Source organism: Micropterus dolomieu, linkage group LG01 (assembly GCF_021292245.1).
Source record: "Micropterus dolomieu isolate WLL.071019.BEF.003 ecotype Adirondacks linkage group LG01, ASM2129224v1, whole genome shotgun sequence".
NCBI classification, from domain to species: domain Eukaryota; kingdom Metazoa; phylum Chordata; class Actinopteri; order Centrarchiformes; family Centrarchidae; genus Micropterus; species Micropterus dolomieu.
Window position 1 is genome coordinate 29813112 of NC_060150.1, and position 23293 is coordinate 29836404.

General features: G+C 41.1%; 1 protein-coding gene across 2 annotated transcripts in view; it reads right to left on the reverse strand.

The window, feature by feature from the left end:
- LOC123979982 (matrix metalloproteinase-16-like) overlaps positions 1 to 22760 on the reverse strand; it is an 83747-nt gene extending 60987 nt beyond the window's left edge. Inside the window, exons 1-4 of one of the 2 annotated variants that reach the window (XM_046064098.1) lie at positions 22241 to 22760; positions 4043 to 4191; positions 2969 to 2983; positions 2533 to 2655 (exon numbers count right to left, since the gene is read on the reverse strand). In XM_046064098.1, coding sequence (XP_045920054.1) covers positions 2533 to 2655; positions 2969 to 2983; positions 4043 to 4191; positions 22241 to 22366 — 413 coding nt within the window. In that variant the 5' untranslated portion in view covers positions 22367 to 22760. The remainder of the gene's footprint in view (positions 1 to 2532; positions 2656 to 2968; positions 2984 to 4042; positions 4192 to 22240) is intronic. The other variant, XM_046064103.1, reaches the window with a different exon arrangement.
- Between the last annotated feature and the right edge of the window lie 533 nt (positions 22761 to 23293).

Here is a 23293-nt window from a genome sequence, read left to right on the forward strand (position 1 = left end):
ACCGCAGCATGTTGTCTTATATATTATTACTCGTGTAGCTGAATGTTAGAAAATGTCCCTGTTAATTATGATATTTCGGGATCTCTGGTGCATGTACAGCTCTTATATGTACCCTCTTTTCCAATTTATGCTACATGTACGGTTAAGGATAAATCTGGTTCTTCTACACTCCGAGGTTTAAAGAAAATGGTCTGTGTTGTGTATTGTGAGTGTAGTTTGGCATAATGCAATGCTGAACTTTGCTTTAACCTTTGGTTAAAGGTCGCATATTATGCAAAATGCACTTTTTCATGTCTTTTCAACCTAAATATGTGCTGCCGGTGTGTCTAAAGACTCCCACTGGGTGGTCAGGATGAACTGAAAGTAGCTTCTCATAGCCTATAGAAATCTATTTATGCATGATCCTACAATAATGACTATTCCCGCAACAGGAAATAACGTTACTCTTTTACTCATGGATTTGTTTTTCTGGTGCTGAAATGTTTCTCGGGGTTGGTGAATTATGAAAAAACAAAACAGCACTTTATTTCAGGTTAAAATGCTTTAAAATGCTTTAAAATGCTTTAAAATGCTTTAAAATGCGTTATATTACTACGTTACAGAAAAAAGCAATACATTACTGTAATTGCGTTACTTTTGTAACGCGTTAGTCCTAACACTGCCCAAACTATTTGAATAAACCATCCTCTCTCCGTTTCTCCTGCTCAGTCTTTCAGTAAATGTGTGTGCAAACACGCCATTTGAATTTGCCTCCCTTCTCAACATCATGGTGGGATCTGCGTAGCACAGGACCTGCTCCAGCCTTCACCGCTTTCGCCCTGCCGACTGAACACTTAATACACCACTCTCAGCCCCCCAAGTGCAACACAACACCAAGCACTCATTCCCTCGCTGAACTAGAGCTGGAGGTTGTTCAGTTTGTCACACAGAAAGTGCTTTTACGGTTATGAAGGAAAAATATTTTGTGTTTTTCCCTCTGACGTCCTCCGGATGCTCTACAGTAACCGCTAGCTACTGCTAACTGTAGCTGCCGTTATCAGCTGACTCTGCCCAAACTAGGTGCTCATAGATGTCCAAAGCTCCTCTACTAATATTAAAGGTGTAAACACATCCTGGTCGCCCCAAGCTTTCAGTCCGAGCAGAGTCAGTTAATAGGATGGCTAGCTGCACAGCTAACTGAGCTAACTAGCTAGCAGCAGTGAAGCTTTATTTCCATCAAAGAACGGGCAAAAGTCGGCAGTGTGGGATAATTTCAGGGCCTTACTGAAGAGGACTGATCACCTGTTCAAAAACTTGCCGTTAAAAAGGTTGCTGCTAAAGGAGAGAATACCTACATCAAATTTGATGCAGCACCTGCGGGATCACCACCCAGCTTTGCAAGTAAAGGTAATTTGGCCTACATAATAATTGAGTTAAATAACGTGGCAATTTGGTAGGGAACTGATGCCGTAGAGGTGAGAGTCGAGCTTTCAGTGCAATGTAAACAAACAAAGCAGCATGTAACTTTTCAGACCCACTGCAACGACATCACTGCTACGCTATGAAACCCGTTATTTTCAATGGCTTGTGCCACGCCACGACAGTTTGTTGCTGCATCGAGGGCACGACTCTGTCAAAGCAGTTGAGAGTTGAGAGTTCAGTTTAATAACAATTTCCCCTGGGGGATAAATTAAGTTAATATTTGTATTTTATTAATAATAATAATAATACTTAAATATTATAGATGTATAATTGTTAATGTAATTAAATATTAAAAATCAACTTAAGTAATTACTAGTGTTGTTGAATTAATTAATGCATAATAATCGTGAAACAGTGATTATTTCTCTGACTATAATCGTACCAACAAAATCTATAATTGTTGCATCCCTAATCTCCACACATCGAATCAGCGCTGTGCCAGTTAGCCAATCAGAAGAAAGTGGGCTTTTAGGGAGGCCTTAAAGAGACAGGGGCTAAAACGGAGTGTTTAGCATAACATAATAACATATTATGGGACATTTAAGCCCAAATATATTATCGATTGTGTTTTGCTACAAGTCTACAGATGGATCTATCCAGTCAAACGCTCTACCAAACTTTTACAGTTTTAAATAGGCTGCCACATCAAAGAAAATAGAAGAAACAGGGTTTTCAAAATGGCAGATAAGGAAAGAACAAGAACTGCATGAAAAACTAAGAACAAGCTGTTTTTTTCTGTCTCTGTTAAAGGAATGTGTATCTTAACAAAAAGGTCAGTGACACCGGTGAAGTCCAGACGCCCTGTTTATGTGCACATGCGACCGTGTGTGCGTATGTGAAGATGTAAGTTATTTCTTTGTGGTGGTAGGCGCATACTGGGTTAATCTTCTTGACCGGATGTCTTGACAAATGCCCTCTTGATGGGGAGACACAGCATGTGTGGCTCTGTGCATGTCGGGGCGGTTGGCGGTTGGAGGGAAGCTGCATTATTACGAAATGCTAACAACACCTCCTCTATATTAAGTTGATAAATGCGACCAACATAATCTTGATGGATTTAAAAGCACCCACCTGTATGTGATATGTTTGTGTTGCCACTTCTGTCCTGTAAGGGCGTACCGCCGTTTCCTGACACTGAATTTGGATGCACCTCCTACCTGGTCAGGAACCCCACATCTGGGCCTCTTCATCCACCTACAGGAAAAATGAAAGAGAATTGACACTGAAGATACATTGATCATTCTAATATAGGTATCAACAGGAGCATATTTTTCATAATGTGACTGAGAATGACGACATGATGACTAGAACCAAATTCTGATCTTGTTTGTTTGTGTTGGCATACATGTTGAGATGCATACAAAACACACACACACGATAACACATGAATGCACTACACTTAAATGTTCCTTTAAAATCTAAAACACAGCACATGCAATTCTTCGCAATTCCCATACTGTCATGAAACACACATTCATTCACATACTACACACAAAAGACGCCTCACCTTATTGTGTTATCGCTACATCGACAAGGAGAAGTGGAAGAAGAAAGAAAAAAAACACAGGCATACTGTTATTACTTATCACATCTCACTCAGTTTCAGCCCAGTGGTTGGACAGCTGTTAGTCTGCATTCACACCGCTGGCCACCACATTGCCATGTTACAGTTCAGCGGCCAATTTGAGCTCCTCGCTATTTGTAGGACAGATGGTATTTCAGTGTTGGCGGGGACAAATGTCAGTGAACACTGTTTTTAATGATGTGCAGGTAAAAAGATGTCTGGTTAAGTCCCCAGGGATAGAAATCAGAGCTACATATACTGCATTTGACCTTTTGTGTTTTATTTCTACAATCCTCACATAACTAACATCTTTGTACATCTTAAAAGACCTATATAAGTCTCAGGGAGGTTTAACCTCCATTACATTCATGTGTATGCGCAACAGGCAACATCAGAAAGACTGTTCTTGTCGTTGTCCATTTAAAAGTGCATGTCATCCTGGTCTGCTCGAAGCTGCTGCGTTCAGGTTTGGCTGATCGTAGGAGGAGCAACCAAGCGCCGTCACTGCTCTTCCTTCTCTTCCACCGAGTATTATTACATTGACATTTTGCAGCCTTTGATCTGACAACAGAGGTGTACTCTCCGTAAAAGGCTCCTTGATCTAATTAAAACACCCCACTTTATCCCTGTCAGGGTAACTCTGTGTCTGGCAAACTGACTCTGCTTGCCTTCAGAATGCAAAACAAAGGATGAAGGAGAGATTCATCTAGCATTTGTCCCCCATTTCAAAAATGGTTGCGCCACTTTCAGTTTGTGAGTCTTAACAATCAAAAACAGTAAATGACTAACAAAATTTTACTAGCCATAAGCTGTAATTATCCACACAAATCATTGGCATTCAAGCTAACACAATGAAAATTTACACTACTAAATTAAACATTGCTTGGGCTGACTGAATAACTGGCCACGACTCAGATCTTTCAAACTCCCACACGTTTCAAAAGAAACACATTGCAAAAAAAGATTAGGACTCAAAGTGCCATCTTTAAAAGGTATTTTTAAATGAGCGTGACTCACTCTATGGTGTTGCCGTCCAGAGTCCCTGTGACATTGAGGCCATAGCGGCGCTGCATGGCAGCGATAGCGGACTGCATGACTCGGGCAGAACGCAGCACTGACATTCTGGGGTCTGCAGAAGGGAGGTAACCATACCTCTGGAGCCATGCCTATGGACAAAAACATGGAAAGAGAAAGGGACAGGTGAGCAGTTACAGTAAAGGGTTTCCAGTTGAGAGGCTAACGTCTTTTAAAAACATGAGGGGCGATTATAGATTCATGGTTAGAGGTCTTGTTAGACACATTGGGAATTATGTGTATTTGCTTTCTTTCGGAGAGTTAGATGAGAATATTGATACAAATCTTATGTCTGTATGCAAAACATGAACCTGGAACCAGCAGACGATAAGGTTAGCTTAGCATAAAGACTGAAAGCAGGGACACACAGCAAGCCCAGGTCTTTTGAATGTAACAAAACCCACCTACCAGCACCTCTAAAGCTCACTAATTAACATTTCCTGCTGGTTGCCTGGCGCACGGCGAATAAATAGCCTGGGACATAACGTCCCGTAAGAGCACAACCTGTCAATTTTACACTTGAATGAACACACACGATTTAAACAAAAATCTAAGTGAATTAGTTACCTTTAGAGGTCCTAGAAGACAGACTTTTTACCTTTGGACAGAGCCAGGGTAGCTGTTTCCCCGTTTCCAGTCTGTATGCTTAGGTAAGCCAACTGTTTCCTGGCTGGCTCTTTTATGGTAAATATGGAGCTAGACTTCATATTTAGTTTACAGACATGAGAGTGGTATCAAAAAAAAGCCAAGAAAGCAAATAAGCATATTCCCCAAAAGGTTGAACTATTCTTTTAAACCTGCCTGCTAGAGTAAGGCACTTCACTCACATCTGGTCTGCTAGAGCAACTCAGGCTGCCAGCTGTGAATTTACAGAACTGTATTTGTGCATGAGAAGCACTTTAAACAGACATTATGCTCAGCTGAATTTCCCTGAATAAATTAGGGTAAAAAATATTGCTGTACATGACCTAGAACACTGTTTAAATTTATATAAGGGTGAGATACAAGCATAAGAAAAAGATCAGCAAATAACAGATTTAAAGGCACAAGACATTTTGCTATGGGAACGGGCAAAGTAGAAAGAGAGGAATGTCTATATGAGTTTATAGCGCAGAATGCCACCTGTTATCGTGTCATTTGGCTTGTCAGGGGATTGGCTTTGGTGTAATAGAGCTTTCAGTGGCCCTATGAAATCCTGCCAGAGGGAATCACAGCTCAGATCTTTGGACCAGGGAGAAGAGGAGGGATCGGCTGGGTTTCCCCACTGAAGAGGCTTTAGGGATTTGGATAGTCCCAGCCTCTCTGTATTCTCCTCATCATGAAAATGCTAAACACATTTGCCAAATTTAGATACAAAGCCAACCAGCCAATAAAAATAAAATTATACCAATAAAAAAATTATTGTATTGTTTGAAGTATAGAGAAAAACTCTGTCAGGCTGCATATTTGCCTCAAACTTTTTTATTTTTCACTCAGCAGCGCTGTGCTGTGAAACCTGAGCGCCACTCTCGTACATAATGTTGTCAAGCAGCTTCAGCCATTATATGGAGGCCTGCTGCTGCTCAGGATAGCATACACACTGGGAATGAAATAAAACTAAACAGGGAGGCAAGCATGGTGTGAGAGTGAGCGAGGAGAATGCAATAAAAGGCAAACCATTATTCAAAAACAGAACAAATGTGAGTCTACAGCTTCTGTTACAGTGAGCGAGCCTCGTGTCGGGCTCAAAGCAGAAACATGAGCTCTTTAGAAACTCACTGGACAAGATGTTTGTAGGTATTTAAAAAGTGCTACAAACTGGAACAATAAAAGACGCCTGTTACTTTGACCATACTCTTTTAACAAGCATATAGGCATTATTAATGAGTAACGCTTCATTTCTGGCATTGGCTACATTTACTAGGCGCTTGATCCCTGTGTATACATGTGCAGTGGAAAATGGTCCAATACTGACTGTATAAAGTACATCCTAGTTGTAAATATAACTGAGAATTTTAAAAGCTCAGGGCCGAGAAACAGCATATGGATAGAGGTGGGCAATGTCACATTACATCCTGAGAGCATTATACAGTGCATTTAACTTTTACTGAAAAAATTACCAAACGGGAATGAACAACTACCTTAATACCAATATAATGTATTGATTACTATTGGTAAGTGGAAAAGGAATACTTAGACATTTTGGGAAAAATAAGCTTAGTCCCATTCTTGCGAAGCTTTACATGAGAAGTTTGATATCACTCTCTGTTGAATGTAAAGCTAGTGCCAGGAGGCGCTTAGCTTAGCTTAGCATAAAGTCTGGAAGTCCATAGTTTCCAATATCTTAGAAAGGAAGTGATATGCATCTGTAAAAACATTAAAAGGTTACTGACAGGACTACATAATGAAATAATGGTAATATTGGAGAAAATTAAAATGAATGAATTCCAATTAGGCCTAAGTGAGAGTGTAACGCACACCACGTTTGCTGAACATGCAAAAAATGTAAAATCTGTCAAGCATACAATTTAAAAGATATACAGAAGGTTCAAGTAGTAAACGAAACGTGACTGAACGCAGTATTTACTTGGGTTTAATTGGAACAACTCTTTCAAGGAACCTCAACAAAACTGACTAAATTCGTGACTCACAGTTTTGTCTCTACATTCCTTTCACTTAGTATCAAATGAGTGTTTAATCTCGGGGACATTTCTTAAGAAATGAGTAGTGAAGTACAAACTGACACTGACATCCCCTTCCTCGTTGTAGTTTATCTGTGGTGTGACTGGCACACTGACAAATCCCTGATGCTCTGCCCACTTGGTTGCCGCCCCCTGAGGACTATAGGTAGGCACATGCAGATTCACATCATGCCCAACTCATGTCAAAATGTTATGCAGGTGTCATGATCCACATTTCTTCTCACTTTCCTCCTCACGTCATTCTTTCTTCCACCATCTCTGCTCCTTATTTCTTCTTTAGTTGTCCTTCTTTCTCTGCTGGGTACTCTGGTATATTTCACGGATTTCCCACTGCCCCTCTGTTCCTATATCCGCTCCCCCTCCCCCCATTGCACACAGTGAGTGGGTTATGACATTATGATGTGTGTCAGGTTTTTACACTTTGGATAGACCTCCGGGGAGAGAGGAGCAGGGGTGTGATTTCCATTCGGCTGCTCAGGTACTGAAACTACGACACACACACACACACACACACACACACACACACACACACACAAACTTAGACAAAGACACATTCATGAAACACTTGCACACAAGCGGTGCACTCACAAGAACAGCCCGGTGACACTGACAAGAAGACTCAGAAAAAACACATGACAGCTCACAGTGGGTCAGACTGCTCGGCGAAGAAATCCCAAAACGGAACTAAGGCCACACATGCTGCACACATATACAAACAAGCAAATCAACAGATCCCTCTACAAAACACACTCATCCAAATAGTTTATAAATTGCAAATTCACAATTTAATTAATTTTATTTAAACTATGATTTAGGTTTTAAAAGCACAAATGATGGATCGACCCTCCGTTAGACCCTGACAAGTCTGGTTTGAGTTGTTTTTGAGCTGCTCCCCAGAGTCTCATATCCTTCCCCTCTTAAATTAGTGTCATAAATGCCAGCATGCAAAGCTGAAAGGGCATGTTTTAATCTCTGAAGAAGATGTGACATTCAAACCTTACTTTTAGTCATTCAAATCTTATTTTCAACTTTCCACATCTGAGTTGAAACTTACACTTAGCCTTCAAAATTCTCAGTTTTACTGATGGTAAGTTTGATTATTCCTCAATCAGTCTTTACATTATAGAGTCACACTCAATTACAGGCATGCCTAACAATCATCTTCATAGCCCCATCATAAAGCTTAATTCATTAAAATCCCATTAACCAGCGGGTATCACACACACACCCTGTAAGATCTTGTTCTCTCTCGCTCTGTCCTGCTCCCACATCTTCACTCTGCCAGGTCACTCTGCTTTCGTTCCTTTTCCTCCTAATGGCTACTTTCCCTTTTCTTGTCCTGTAATCATCTCTGTCCCTCCCTCACATCTCCTCTCTGACATTGGAGGTTTTTCCACTGGAACCACGTTTGACTCTGTCTTATAACCACTGCCCCGATGAATACCCTGCTGCTTTTAGGGTAAAAGAGGACAACAACAACAAAAAAAGACTGGTAAAAAAGTATACAGTTTAGATGTGGCAGTGCATATTTAGCCAAACAAAAGTCCAAACGCTATAAGATTGTCTTGCAGCCGCAGCCTTAGAAAACTGTACAGCCTGACTGCTGGCAGAGAAATGTTTTAATTCAACAAGAGCTTCAGGGTTTTGAAAAAGTTGGACCACTTCTTCCTAAGATGAAGTCGACTGTGTGGGCGGAAACTGTTCAAATGAATCTGCATTCATGACTTTAACATTGTTGAGTATACACAAAACGCATGTGCAGATACAACCTTTAAGTTGTTTTGAAATCCTGCTCAGAACAGAAAAAAAGCGTGTGTGAAATGTATTTGCAGTATATACACGACTATCATGTAAATGAGAAGGTGCAAAGAACACAAGACAGTGGGTTGGCAATAAGTATTAAGTGAGGCCGTGTGATGGGTTCGGGCTTCCAGACAATGCAGCCATTATCAGATACAGAGATGTATTAGAAAAGAGGCGACAGAAATAGAAAGAGACAGCTGAGACTGCTGTTACATACGTCACCCAGACATTGACAGGATATTGGATGAACAAAATTGAATAAAGCAGAATAGAACAGCCAGTCATTTAATTGACGATTGGTAGACTGACAGCAAGCACAGTCAACTAAGTCATTCTGGTCACTGTGGCTCTTTAGCAGCATTTTGCAAATTAAACAAAAAATGTGGCAGCTGATTATGAAATTGACTTGAGAAGGACATTTAGTTATACATAAATGCCATATACTGGGGCTTCTTCATTGTATGCTAGAGTGAGGTACATACATATAAATGAACGTCTGTTACACTCAAGCCCTCGCCAAATAAGTTCACACAATACAGAATAAAGCTAGCTCCGGCAGGTAAATCTCTCTGTATTTCGCCAGTATACCAGTTTTTAAATCTGTGCTCTGGCGACATTCCTGCAGTGGCGCGCCAGTAGTAGTGATACGTTTTATGTCAACAAGCAATGATTTTGGTTTAGTGGCTTTGTATGGTTTGTCAGGGCTAAAGAGGGAGCAAAGGTAGCGACAAAGTAGGCTATAGCAACTAGGAGTATGGCGGAAACCTAAGAAGTGTCCCAGAAAAGTTTCTGATGCTCCAGATAAAAAAGAAACTCATCTTTGGGGCCAATATCTTAGCAGAACTATCTACAAATGCAAGTGGAGAGTTGTGTAACCGTATCTCAATCCGCGGGTGGGTAATCAGATTTGTAAATGTGTATCAATCTGTAAATGTGTAAACAAACCTGTAATAGATTATTAATGGAGAAAAGTATTTTGCTCCAAGAGCTGGAAAACAGACACATCTTCATCAGTTACAACAAAGAGATCTTTAAATGTGTGTGGAGATTAGTCTGTGTTCTACCTTACACTTTCCTATCTGTTCTGATCTCTTTCTGTTTTCTTTCTTTATCCTCCCTCTCTGCTGCCATCTTCTCTTTCTCACTGATTCACTCGTTCTCTACGTGATATATAGCTCCCAGTGTTCTGCCAATGTAAGGATTCCTGAGAGCAGGGGGCTCCGGCTCGACAGCCTCCTTATTCAATAAGACAAAAATTCCTCCGTCCTCTCTCCACAAATGGATAACGAGGCAGCTTGTAAGCATGGTAGGTGCTGTTCCAAAGAGCTGCAATTTGGACTCCTTGTTGCTGTAATAATAATGACAGAGATTGAAGAATGAAATGACAGTAACCATTCTTCATCTAGTGCTGCATTAAATGGGTTCTCTGGGCTACCAGAGCCCACAGTAACGGTACTGCAAATAGAGACTAAAAACTTTATCAGGGCACAATCATTATTTTGACCAGAGTGTCAGATCATAACGGGGAGAAACGCTTCATGAATTGTTAATGAGGAGATATTAGGAGCATGTTCCCATCGGTAGCTCAGTTCTCTAGATCAAAGCTGAAGAGGATACATTTGTGCATTTTCATTCTTGCCCATTTAGAGTTGACACACTGTTCAAATCAAAAAGTGTAAATCTTACACACTGGGGACGCTCAACCAATAGTATATCTTTATCGGCATCCAAGCTAAGAAAGAATTAATCGGATAGGGGCCTTTAAAAAATAGTTCTAAATTTTTGGATATATTCGTATTCAATTTATTGCCAAGCAAAAAACATTAATACCACTCTCATAGCTTAGCTTAGCATGAAGACTGGAAACAGGAGGAGATAGCTATCCTGGCTATGACAAAGTGTAAAAATGTGTGGGTTTGATGGTAGGTTATCTGGGTGGTTGTTTCCCTCACTATGCTAAGCTGAGCTAACTGTGTTAGGACTGTAGCTTCATATTTAGCTGACAGACATTAGAGTAACATCAATCTTTTCATCTAACTCTCTTCATCTCAAGAAACTGGACTTGATGTGTTACAGAGAACAAAAAAGAGTCACTAGACAGAAAAGGATATAGATGAAATGTCATATACTGCAACACGGTGAGGGGGCCATAAATGTAGCTGTCTCGATATCCAGTAATAATTTTGTCGTGTTTGTGTGATCTATTCATCCATTTTCCCTAACCCATGTCATGATGCAACTGAATTAAACTAACCAACTGTGAATATGTCATAAGTCTCTCATGTGTAATCTAAAAATTATGTTGTTAGAAAAATTGTGAGTCTTCTGGAAAGAGTGGAGTGCTATAATGAGGTTAAACTTCTCCAGAAATCAAGGCCCTTTTGAAGTGGAAAGATAAGGAGTCCACCAGCATGCCCACATAAAGGCTAAACTGTCTGAAATATATCAGTGACTATTTTTGGGTTCTCCACACTTGATTTCACTCCACTTTGAAGTAGATTTTCCCTCATGCTTCTGATGAAATCACACAGTGCATTTTATTTTCACCTTTGTTAAAAAAAAAAAAAAAAAACAGCTTCTGGTTTAAAATCTTGGCCTCGTAGCCACCCTACAGGACGCTTCAGTGCATTAATACAACTATATCAATACAATATCCTGGTTCTCCTTATCCAGCTACATTAGAAATGTCAGGTTCAGAATAGTCTCTAACAGAGACTAAAACCAGAACCAGACTTAGCAAAGCCATCTCAAGTAAACTCAGCCTACATACTGGTGCCACACATCAGAAAACTAGCATGGAAGTTACCCAGTGAAAGGGCAGAGTACTGGAGTGACTCAGAGGCCTTGTCCTTATCCAGATGACTCAAACAAGCAGTAAACTGAGGTGAACCCGGACCACGTCTCCACCAGCCGGCTTGGCCGCACTACCTGACGAGCAGAAGGCGGGCCAATTAGCTGATGGGTGCCATCAAAAGGCCAATCTGGAAGGCGATGGAATCACTCTATTATGGATGAGGCGTGTGTCAGGAAGCCCGGTCAGCATGGCAACACACTAACAGCGTGCAGTGGCTGCTGTGGTTGACGTTTGTGGCTGATAGGCACTCGGCCCCCCTCGGGTTACAGGGGACAGCATGCGGCTTGTGCAGCACATCACGTGTGCATTAACTGTTAATGGCGAGTTGTGGAGATGGCAGTTTAGCTTTAATCAGAGGGCGATGGTGTAATTTTGACATCAATATGACCCCACCCCGTGTCTACGTTCTGCTAAAGTTTCTGCCTGGTAAAAGGCAGGTTTTCCTTGCAACTGTGGCCAAGTGCTTGCTCACGGTGGGAACTGCTGGGTCTCTGATAACAATAACATTACACAGAGTACCTAGACCTGCTCTGTATGAAAGGTTCAGTGAGATATCTGACATGAAATGGCACTATACAATAAAAATTTAACATGAATGTATGAAAAACTAACATCAAGTGAGAGATCAGGTTTTTTACGTTCTGAAAATTACCACAGCTTTAATATGTTATTAATCTTTTCTTTGGTCACAAACTTTTGGGAAATGCTGTCATAGATCAGAGATTATAAAAACCTTCTTAAATTTCAATTTCTGTGACACCTGGAATCACATGTCATTTTTCAAGTTTTCGCAACTTTTTCTGTCACTCTCACTGGGTCCTGTGATACACACAATTTTACAGGAAGTTAAGCTCAGGCTGCTCTATAAAAGAATTTGTCAATGAACTGCTCAGAGAGTAGAGTGTGATCACAACCCCGAGCTACGCTATGCTGTACCTCGTATTTTTAACAGTATTACTCACCTTGAGTAAACACACTGTGCCTGCATGTTTATAAGTTAAAATATATTCTATATACACATATGCATCAGCCACATTAGTTATGCCATCGTGCATCTGGCTTATAGAGAGCAGTTTTAGTATCTTTTGTCTCTGAATCTGTCAAACACAAAGGTGACATATTATTATTAGTTTGTGTAATTATAGTATAAATATCTTCACACACTTCGCACATCTTTTTAATTTTAATTCAATGGCTTTATTGGCATGGGAAACAAATATTTACATTGCCAAAATAAGTGTGAAGTAAAAACATGTACATAAACAGAAGAATTGTGCTATTACAAATATATATATTTTTACATATACACTAGAAATCAGACAACCCAGAAGTGCAATCAGACTTATTTTGGATTTTGTCTCCATAAACATTCAATCATTATTCAGAATGTCCATCTGTCAAAACTGAGAATTTTAGCTTAAACTCCAGGATGTTTCACATTAATTTAGCCGACATGGTGGTCCTGTGAAGGGTAGTATTGGCAGGACAGAGATGCTGCCTTAAAGTTGCCTGTAGGCTGCAAACTGAAAGGTTCCTCTGTTATGGGCGAGTTCCTGTACGTACTCGCCTCCTGGTTTTCATTCTACTCATCTAATCAGTGAATGATTTACACCCAGGGGTGCTGAGTGAATACAATTAGCTCCCTGCTAGGACAGAAAATCAACAGGAAAAGACCTTGAAGTACTTTTTCTATCACAAATATCAGCTCTACCAATAATTACCAATTTAAGAAGAAGTTGAAGTTGAAACATTTTGGAATCATTCCAGCCCTGATACTTATGATAATGATTATCAACCATATTGACCACATCATTTTTACACAGCACAATGCATACATTAAATCCATCCTAATTAGGAGCAGTGGGCAGCCATTGTGTGGCGCCCAGGGAGCAGTTAGGGGTTCGGGGCCTTGTTGTGGTCCATGCTGGACTTGAAACGGCGACGCTCCGGTTCCCAAGCCAGGTCCCCACAGACTGAGGGGATTATTAGGAAAAAACATACAGCAGTCAGTCATAACATTATGACCACCTGTCTAATATCGTGTAGTTTTACCCATTTTACCGCCAAACAGCCCTGACACGTAGAGGCATGGACTCCACTAGACCAGTGAAGGTGTGCTGTGGTATCTGGCATCAAGACGTTAGCAGAACATCGTTTAATTCCTATAAGTTGTGAGGTGGGGCCCCCATGGATCGGACTTGTTTGTCCAGCACATCCCACAGATGCTCAATTAGATTGAGACCTGGGGAATCTGGAGGCCAAGTCAACACCTTGAACTCATTGTTTTGTTCCTCAAACCCTTTCTGAACCATTTTTAATTTGAGGCAGGGCTCATTATCCTGCTGAAAGAGGCCACTGCCATCAGGGAATACCGTTTCCATGAAAGATGTACGTGGTCTGGAACAGTGATTAGGTAGGTAGCTCAAGTAACATCCACATAAATGGCAGGACCCAAGGCTTTCCAGCAAAACATTGCCCGAAGCATCACACTGCCTCCATTGGTTTGCCTTCTTCCCATAGTGCACCCTGGTGCCATGTGTTCCCCAGGTAAGTGACACACCCAGCCATCGATGTGATGTCAAAGAAAACATGATTCATCAGACCAGGCCACCGTCTTCTTGTTTGCCCATTGTAGGCTCTTCAGTCACAAGGGTCAGCATGGGCACCCTGACAGCCTTTGCTCCCCACGTGCATCAATAAGCCTTGGCCGCCCATGACCCTGTCACCACTTTTCCTTCCTTGGACCACTTTTGATTGAGCACAGATCAAGAACACCCCACAAGAGCTGCAGTATTGGAGATGTTCTGACCCAGTCGTCTAGCTATCACAATTTGGCCCTTGTCAAAGTCACTCAAATCCTTGTTCACTTGCTGCCTAATATATCCTACCCACTGACAGGTGCCATGGTAACTAGAGCACCTGTGGTATAGTTGATCGGTGTATTTCTATATGTGATAAGCACATCCTATTTTCAGGGATTACAGTGGGTAACTTTACCTTTTCTCAAAATCAAAATGCCTCTTGCTGCATTTCTACTTATTCTGCAAAGCAGAGATATAACATTACAAAATCTAGGGAGTATCTTGCGCAACTTGGCACTGATTCCGACTGTATGACAACATGTGGGTGATGGCAGCCGGAGGGGGTAAAAAGTGGATCTGTCTGTCCTGTAGCAGAATTGGGACAGAGCAGCAAGAAGTAACCGGACCTCTTGCCACAGGTGACTAGTGAGAACATGATCCCGGGCCTCCTGGGAAAGCCTGCCGCCTCTGACCACCCTGAATTATTTATCAGTTACATGTGGAACCCCTGGCGAGTGTGCCAGAGTCGTCAAGGCAACCACAGCCTTCCTGCCTACACCAGTAACCACAAAACCACACACACATACAAAGATAATGTAACTGCTTTACTTGAATTCACACCGTAAAAGTGAAATTTGTATAAGACTCAACATGACTTAATGATACCAAGACTATCAACTGCACCTCATGACCCCAATGCAATGCGATTATTGCAGAGGTTGAACACTGCTACATATTTAGCCACTAGCGCCTACACATACACACTCAATAGCTAGCCTCCTTAATGCACACCATGTTCACCATCTCAGTGGCCCCATTAGGACAAAATGTCACAAAAATGTCACCCAGAAATGTCACAGTCTGATCATACATACTGATCAGAACAATGCCTTTTCTAGCGGATCATCTTTTGGGGGTTGATGACTTAAGAAATAGATGTTGGAAAATGACATGTCTGGGTTGTGACATCAGACTTCAGCTGATGTCTTGAACTCACGCTGCAGAAAGATCTCAATCTGACAAGACTTAACCTCCATACGACTGAATGATAGTTTTCCACTTATGTTCGAAAAGTATGCACATATTCAAACCTGCTGCTATACGATTATATCACACGCACACAAAAACAGATTGTAACAGTTGCTGTGACTCTCAAAAATGTGCAGTGGAAAAATACACACACACACACACACACACACACACCCTAATGTGCACACACACACACGCGTCCAAGAGTGTTTCTGTCAACAGCCTAATTGACAGCTTTACATGCGATGCCCCATTGACATCATCTAATGTTGCCGTTGTCAGTCACATTAAAGATTTAACAGCTCAGTAAGCTGTGGCCAAAGATACATCTCAAGCGGGAGAAAGACTGTGTGGGAGAACGATGTGGAATGGTACATAACAATAACAAGTGGCTGATAAGGAAAATCAGGTGTGTGTGTGTGTGTCTGTGTGTGTGATTATGAATCATTTAGGTCAGCGCAGGTGTTGTGTATTTCTCTAGGATTGGGTGAACAGACTGACACAGACACCCCAGTGGCTCAGAAATCTGCTCTCTTACCAAAGCCAAATGACGTCAAGAATGCTGTGTGTGTGTGTGTGTGTGTGTGTGTGTGTGTGTGTGTGTGTGTGTGTGTGTGTGTGTGTGTGTGTGTGTGTGTGTGTGTGTGTGTGTGTGTGTGTGTGTGTGTGTGTGTGTGTGTTGAGAAACGAGGGCAAGGCACACCAGTATAAATACACTCATAAATATGCCTGCATGCACTCAGACACAGAAGGTAAGCTCATACATACAAAGTGTACTGTATGTAGGAGGCTGCATAGAAACCACAGCAACAATTTAACATTTACTTTGTTAAGATACTGAGAAAAAAAACAAGAAGAACTGACTATATTTTCAAGTAGATAAAAGCCCAAAGACTCTCACTGATTGATGTAACACAAAGGCAATTGTAACAGTAGTTTTTATTTTGACAATTGTGAAGAGTAGTTAAGTAGTTAATATAAAGTTAAAATAAAGTACTGATAACCTCCATGGCACAGGAAAGTAAGGGTAGGGTACATTTGAACTTCATTAAGAGAAGTTTCAAGTAAAAGCAGTCAGTACGCTGCCTGACTGCCAAGTGATTTCTGGGAAATGCTGTACATCATGCCAGTGAACACCTATCACCAAAAATAGCAAATACGATCTTTCAGATTGTTTTAACAGTTTCTGGATTGTATTCAGTTGCATTTAAGCCTCTGTTCACTCCAGCAAAAGAAATCTCTCTATCCTGTCTTTGGTCTGGTCATCTACAGGACCGTGGTTACCAGCGGCAGAGCCGAGAGCAGCAAGGGCAATGACACACACACACACACACACACACACACGGAAGTGAGAGAAGCCACAAATGTTTACGCATAAGACACACACATTCACACCAGTTGCTTTCCATTATTCAGATGCCACTCAGAAGTTGAGCATGCCAACTGGTAACATGAGCTGTGACAGGAACGGAGCTCTACCATTCCCCACATAGTGACAACAGCTCTAAGTAGCATGCATTGGACAGGACAGTGCTCAGCATTAACATAGTGCTGAAAACAGCCACAGTAGTTACAGTGGCATGTGACGCTTCATCTTGCAGGTGGTCAGGGCGATATAAACTCAACATCATGATATTAATAATCATGATGAATTGTTGAACGATGCACAGTGACACCATCTGCAGCAAGATGATGTTGTAGGTCTTTGGAGGTGGTCTGTGGGCTGTTTTTGACCGTTCTCACCATCCTTCGCCTCTCCTATATTTTACTTGGACTGCCACTTCTGGCCTTAACAAGAACTGTGCCTGTGGTCTTCCATTTCCTCACTATGTTCCTCACAGTGGACACTGACAGCTTAAATCTCTGCGATAGCTTTTTGTAGCCTTCCCCTAAACCATAATGTTGAACAATCTTTGTTTTCAGGTTATTTTGAGGCCCCCATGTTACCAATCTTCAGAGGATTCAAAGAGAACAAAAACTTGCAATTGGCCACCTTAAATACCTTTTCTCATGACTGGATGCACCTGTCTATGAAGTTCAAGGCTTAATGAGCTCACCAAACAAATTGTGTGTTCCAATTAATCAACGAAACCGGCTCACAGAGGTAGGACCGTAACAGGAAGCGCATGGCGCTTGTGATTGGTTAGCAAGTCTGTCACACAAGGATGACAAATGGAATGAATCAGTAACTGCATGACTGTTTAAAAAGGATCAGATGCGCTGTATAATTAACCTATATTTTAAGCGCCTTCTTCATGATTAGCTGCATTCTTTCAAAATTGCAATTTCAATTTTAAAACGATTAATCGTTCAGCCCTACTTACTGTACAGACATGGTCGTGGTATTGATCTTCTCACCTATCTCTCGGCAAAAAATTTCCCAAACTATTTCCTTAGTCAAATCCTTAATTTGGAAACCCGATATAATCATATCACATCATGATTCCACCTTAAGTAGATATACATTAATTAAGGATTATCCCTATTTAGTACCAAAATAAATTTTTAAAAAATTTTTGGAAATCAGTCAACAATTCATTTTGAAGGCAGTACCAATGTGCTCAACATTGCACACATATTCCTATAGCCTATATTTAATGATGCATAGATTTTGGCATCTTTGATTTTTTTTGGGGATCTTAAGTCTCTAAAAGATTTTGTATCTGTTTCATAGTTCTGGCTAAAAGGCAATAACTGAATAATGTGAGAATTTCCATACCTGGATCACGACCAAAACCACATCAATTGTTTTTTGGTGAAAGGGCCGTCCACCAGATTTCATAGAAATCTGACCATAGATTGCTGAGATAGACTGACTGCCTGACAGACTTGACAGACGGAACAGATAAAATCCTTAATAATTACAACCGACAGTCAGCGGAGTCTAGCCAAAACAGCTTTTATTAATTCATTCATCCATCTGACAGAGGATGTGTTAACAGATGGGAGTACACCAGAGCAACTTTGCGCTCTCTTTGTTGTACAGCAGACTATCTCTGACTATGCAACTTTGCTTTGTCTCTGATGAGCACAGTGGCATGATTCAAACACTTATGTGACTCAGAGTGAAGTGCTGCACCTGACGCCTCTCTGTGAAGTACTGAGTGTAACCAAGGCAGTGCGATGCTCATGAGGCTTTGGCGCTTCCATGTTGTTGTTGTTGTTCTTGTTATTGTTGTGTTCCTAGAGAAAGCTACTGTGGTGAGAAAAATCACCCATGAGTCAAAATACCACAAATCCCAACAGAATGAGGAGAAGGTAGACTCTAGCAGAGAAACAGCTGCAAGTGATACAATGAGGATTTTATGTAACCAGATAATTTTTCAGACACAGATGGAAAGATAAGCACTTAAGATGAATATAATCCCGTTTAACTGTAATGTTTGCAAATTCTTAAAATTTACCTATCGGTCACATGCTGCCTGCATTTAAAGCTCAACCCAAACATTTTAGGATAGCGTCAATCCAATGAAAAAGCAGCACAGGGGAAGGAGTTTCAGCAGTCAACTTGGCATTGAAATCTAAATATGAAGTATTGTATCTTGAACTGAAAAGCCAGGTTAAAGCCACTACTTTAGACAAAATGGGTGCATAGCTGAAAAACAGTTGGCTGGATGGCTGTGTGTTCGTGGCACTGAGCGGAGAAAACTCTTACGCAATATTAAGTGAAATTTCATCCTGTCAGCCAGTGTCAAACACAGGCAGGGAAAAAAAGAGATTAGAAATCCATTATCGCTCTTTTAATTACTCTGTTATATAAAAACTAATAATACAAATAACTCAAGATAGCTCGACTGCTTGCGCTTGGAGAAGGCATTAAAAATTACTTCCCTGGCTGTCACACAAAGCCGTCAATTTTTTCATATAAAATCAATAAAGATTGAAACAGAAAACAAAACTCGCAAAAAGATAAATGAAATGAACTCATGGCAGTGCCATTGTTAATGACATTGTCTAATTTGCAGAGGAAATGACTTCTTCAGGGAAGACAATTGGATAAACAAAAGCTGAGGAGCTTTTTTCGGAAATACTTCAGCAGTAAGCACAGACTGGCAGATCTATAGTGTTAGACTGAAGTGAGGTGTTACAAGTTAGTATTAATTACCGTTTTATCGCCCAGCGACAGGCTGCGCTTTCTGTAAAATGTCATCCAGAGCAGAGAAAACTGTAAGAAGGGAAGAAATTGGCAACACAGAAAACACAGCCATGGAGTCAAATCCAGGAAGTCAGCACTAAAGCTGCCGTCACAAAGGGTAGAGGCCACCGTCTGACCGGCAATTACAGGGCAGTTTAGATGACCTCCCACCTCAAACCACACCTGTTATTTAGAGGCAATACTCACCTCTCTCTTTATTATTGCCCTCTATAACCTGTGGTACAGACACACAAACACACGGAGTCTTAACGAGTCCAGTAAATGGCTCCAGGGAAACCAGTTCAACACAGTCCACAATCTTACCAAACCAGAGCTTCACAGACACACAGAGGGACATCAGTCACCCAGCTACTGGCTGTATAACTCTGTCTAACACAGAATAATACTGCAGGACATGACAGCACAGTTTACAAAGCACTTACAGTAAGACACGTTTTAGGCTATACCTCAGCTGCCTCATAGGGTCAAATAACATTGGATTTTTGCGCCACATTTCTTTCTCTTAGCCCACCGAGTGTGACATCCAGCTGGATACCCTCAGTACAAACTCAGTCCATACGTTTGGCAACTTGATGCACAACCCTTTATAGTTTGCTCAAGGGCATCTCAACAGATGTGGATAGTAAGTGGATAATAAGTGTTTGTCATATGCTCTCCAGCAGCCTTAAGAGTTCTTTCACCTTGTGGATACCTAAGACAATGACGGTTAAATTAGGGGCCATAAATGGCTTGCATTACAGCATGAGGCCCACTTAAAACTAACAAAAGAATGACATGTTGTGGAAGCTTTGGAATCCTGCAACTCACACTAGCAAGACGGGAAGCCAAAAAGGACAGCGAGCATAGATATGAACGTACTCTAAGCACACGTATTCAACAGTACATCCATTTGGCAGCATTGTATGATGACAAGTTTGAGCACAGCCACATCTGTACACGCCGAACATCTTGTGATGCTTCTACTCTTATACATTTAGAAATGGATTGTTGTCTCACCAATGAAAAATTTATTTTTAGAGCAAAGTGAATGTTTTTAACCAAAGCATCTCACACATTTAAAAGTCAAATGACTTACAGCTTATATTTTTTCCTACGAGTCACTTGGCTGCCACACGGACGGATTTACAGCAACTTTAAGACTTCTAAAGTACAAGTAGACAATTTAAAATAGGAAAGGTTGGCGTGTCTTGACTGCAGTACATTAACGTGCAAGTCTGACAAAGAAAAGCTTGGAAAAGACAAGCTGAGGGAGAATAATAGCATGCAAGTGAAGGCGGAAGATGTGGGAGAAGGGAATGTGAAGCCATGTTAGAAACTTGAAATGAAATCTAAAAGATGACAACTGTAACACAAGCTATAATCAATAGTCTCTCCTATTTACATTGTTTATTGTGCCTTGCAAATGGCGAACGAGGCCAGGTCTTATTTAAACGCACAGGTTTTTGAAAGATATTTCTGTTACTTTACGGTAAAATGGTCAGCTGAAAATGAGCAAAGAAATATCAGCCGAGTACAAAGAACAAACCTTTTCACATCTCTCTGACTTTCTACATCTTTCTGTCATGTCAGCTTGGACAAATTTTAACTGAATAACCTGTAGCATCTGGACCAAATCTGCGCCTCGGCCTTTCCAAGGGGAACAGTGTGGCATGCCAAGCTTGCAAATCATGTGGATATGTGGATGTAAGGACTTGAATGGCCGTCAGTCGACATGCCAGGATGTTCCTGTATGTTGTCTCTGCATTTGTGTGTGTGCGCGTGTGTGTGTGTAGCAAAGTGTGAAAGACAGTGAGGGGTTGCTGTGTAACCCTTTATAACAGCCTTATGTTAAACAGAGGTGATTGCTCGGGAAATAAAAGAAGATGTAAATAGACATGTGTCCTTAATAAACCCCAAATGTCTCCCTTTACCCAAGGGAGGAAAGCTTGGGTTAGTTCTGCAGAATAGAAGAAGAGAACAGAAAAAGAAAAGAATAAACACTGACTCTTTTTAAAGACTGATTGAGTGTTGAAGTTTATTGGCGTAGCATTTGTAGCCTGAAGTCTTTTAACAATCCATTAAGTCGGGATTATCAGACCAGAATAAAAGCTCCCTTTTTAAAAGAAACCTTGTTTTCCCAGTCAGTAGCTGCCCACATTGTTGCCTGTGAACCCAAAAGATCTCTTAGAGCATGTGCTGATTTTGTTATAATGGCACATGTGATACAATCTGAATGCTCTTAAGTGGGGGGTTCTCATGTCTCCATCACGGACCCCTAAAAACACAAAAGATCTGGCCATGCACCCAGTCTGAATATTTGCCCCAATGACTTCTTTTGTTAGATTTCATTGTCACTGTTTACTTAGTACTGAAATACATGGGCATGTAGAGTTTCTATGGGGAGATAACAGCTAAACAACTCTTGTTTAGGACATTTTTTCACGTTCAAATTATACTATAGTGAAATTAAGCTGCTCCTTTTCTGGTTGGTGACACTGCTTCTCAGCTGAAATGTTAGCCCACTTTGAGAACATAAACAAACCTACACAGAGAAAGAAATATGCTTAATATGATTAATGTGCTGTGACACACATTCCATCTGAAATATCAAGTTTCCAAAGAAAAAGTGGAGAAAAGGATAGGATGGGTGTTCAACCCAGTTGGGCATCTCACAAAGACCCTGTTGTTATTGAAACATAAACACAAACTAAACAATGTGCCTCAAATACATTATTCTTTTGAAATGAGACAAAAAAGATTGCAGACTAATGGGAGGGAAATGTCTCCTGCCTTTATTTGAATGTTGTCATGTCAAATAAATAACGGTCCGGTTCTTACCTCCACACTGAACGGCTGCTCCTCTCCGTTCACGGCGCATAAAATCCACAGCAACAACTGCAAGCATAACGTCCCCATACAGCAGCTATTAAGACATCTCCTATTGCGGACCGCCAATAAAACCATAGTGAACCCCGCTGTTGTCGCTTATTGTCTCTGGGCTGTTTTACTGACAGTCGGTACAAACGAACGGACAACGGGGATAAATCCTACACGTTTAGCAGCAACATTGCTGATGTCTCCGTGTCTCTCGTGCGGTGCCGAAAGCGATGAAGAGGAGAGGGAAAGCGGAGAGGATTCGTCGACCGCTCGCGCCGCTATACTTTCGCCGAGGTTTCAGGAGGAGGTTGTCTCCGGGGTAAGACTCGCTGTTAACGCCTGTCAGCAGCCTCCCGGTCCTGCAGTCCCCGGGTGAGTCCTCCGGTACACCAGCCGTTGTTCCAAGCGGACACGTCCAGCTCGTGTTCTGCACCGCGCGGCATAGCTGCCCGTTTTCAATCGTGCTTCCCACCGAATGCGCATGTGCGCACTGGCACGAGCGCCCCCGCCATCTCTCCAAATTCTCCTATAAAAACAGTCCACGGCCCTGACAGGTTTTGTTTGAAATGTTTTACATACGCTTAAGGCTTGCTGTTTTTGAAGGCAGTACATATATGGCCTACTTATCCATGTAAACAAATACTAAAATAACAAAGTTCAGAGTTTTTCACATGACAGCGTTTGTATGGTTTTACCTTTGTAACCCAGAACAAGTGTCCGTTTACCAGAATACAAACACAACTTTAGTAAAACAAGCCGATTTTATAACACTAGGTTATAGGTTTCAGGAAAGTGCTGAATCTGTCTTATGTTGGAAATAGTTATGAATTAGAAAATAGAAAAACTGTCTTAAGAAAAGTCAGTCATAGGCTTAGTTTGTATGTTACAACCATGAACTATATTGGGACAAAATGTGATAGCAATAGCCTAGATGACTAAATGATTCAGTCAGTTGCAAAAAAAACACTGACAATAATATGAGAATATAGGGTCTTCAAAGAAAAAGGAGCTTTA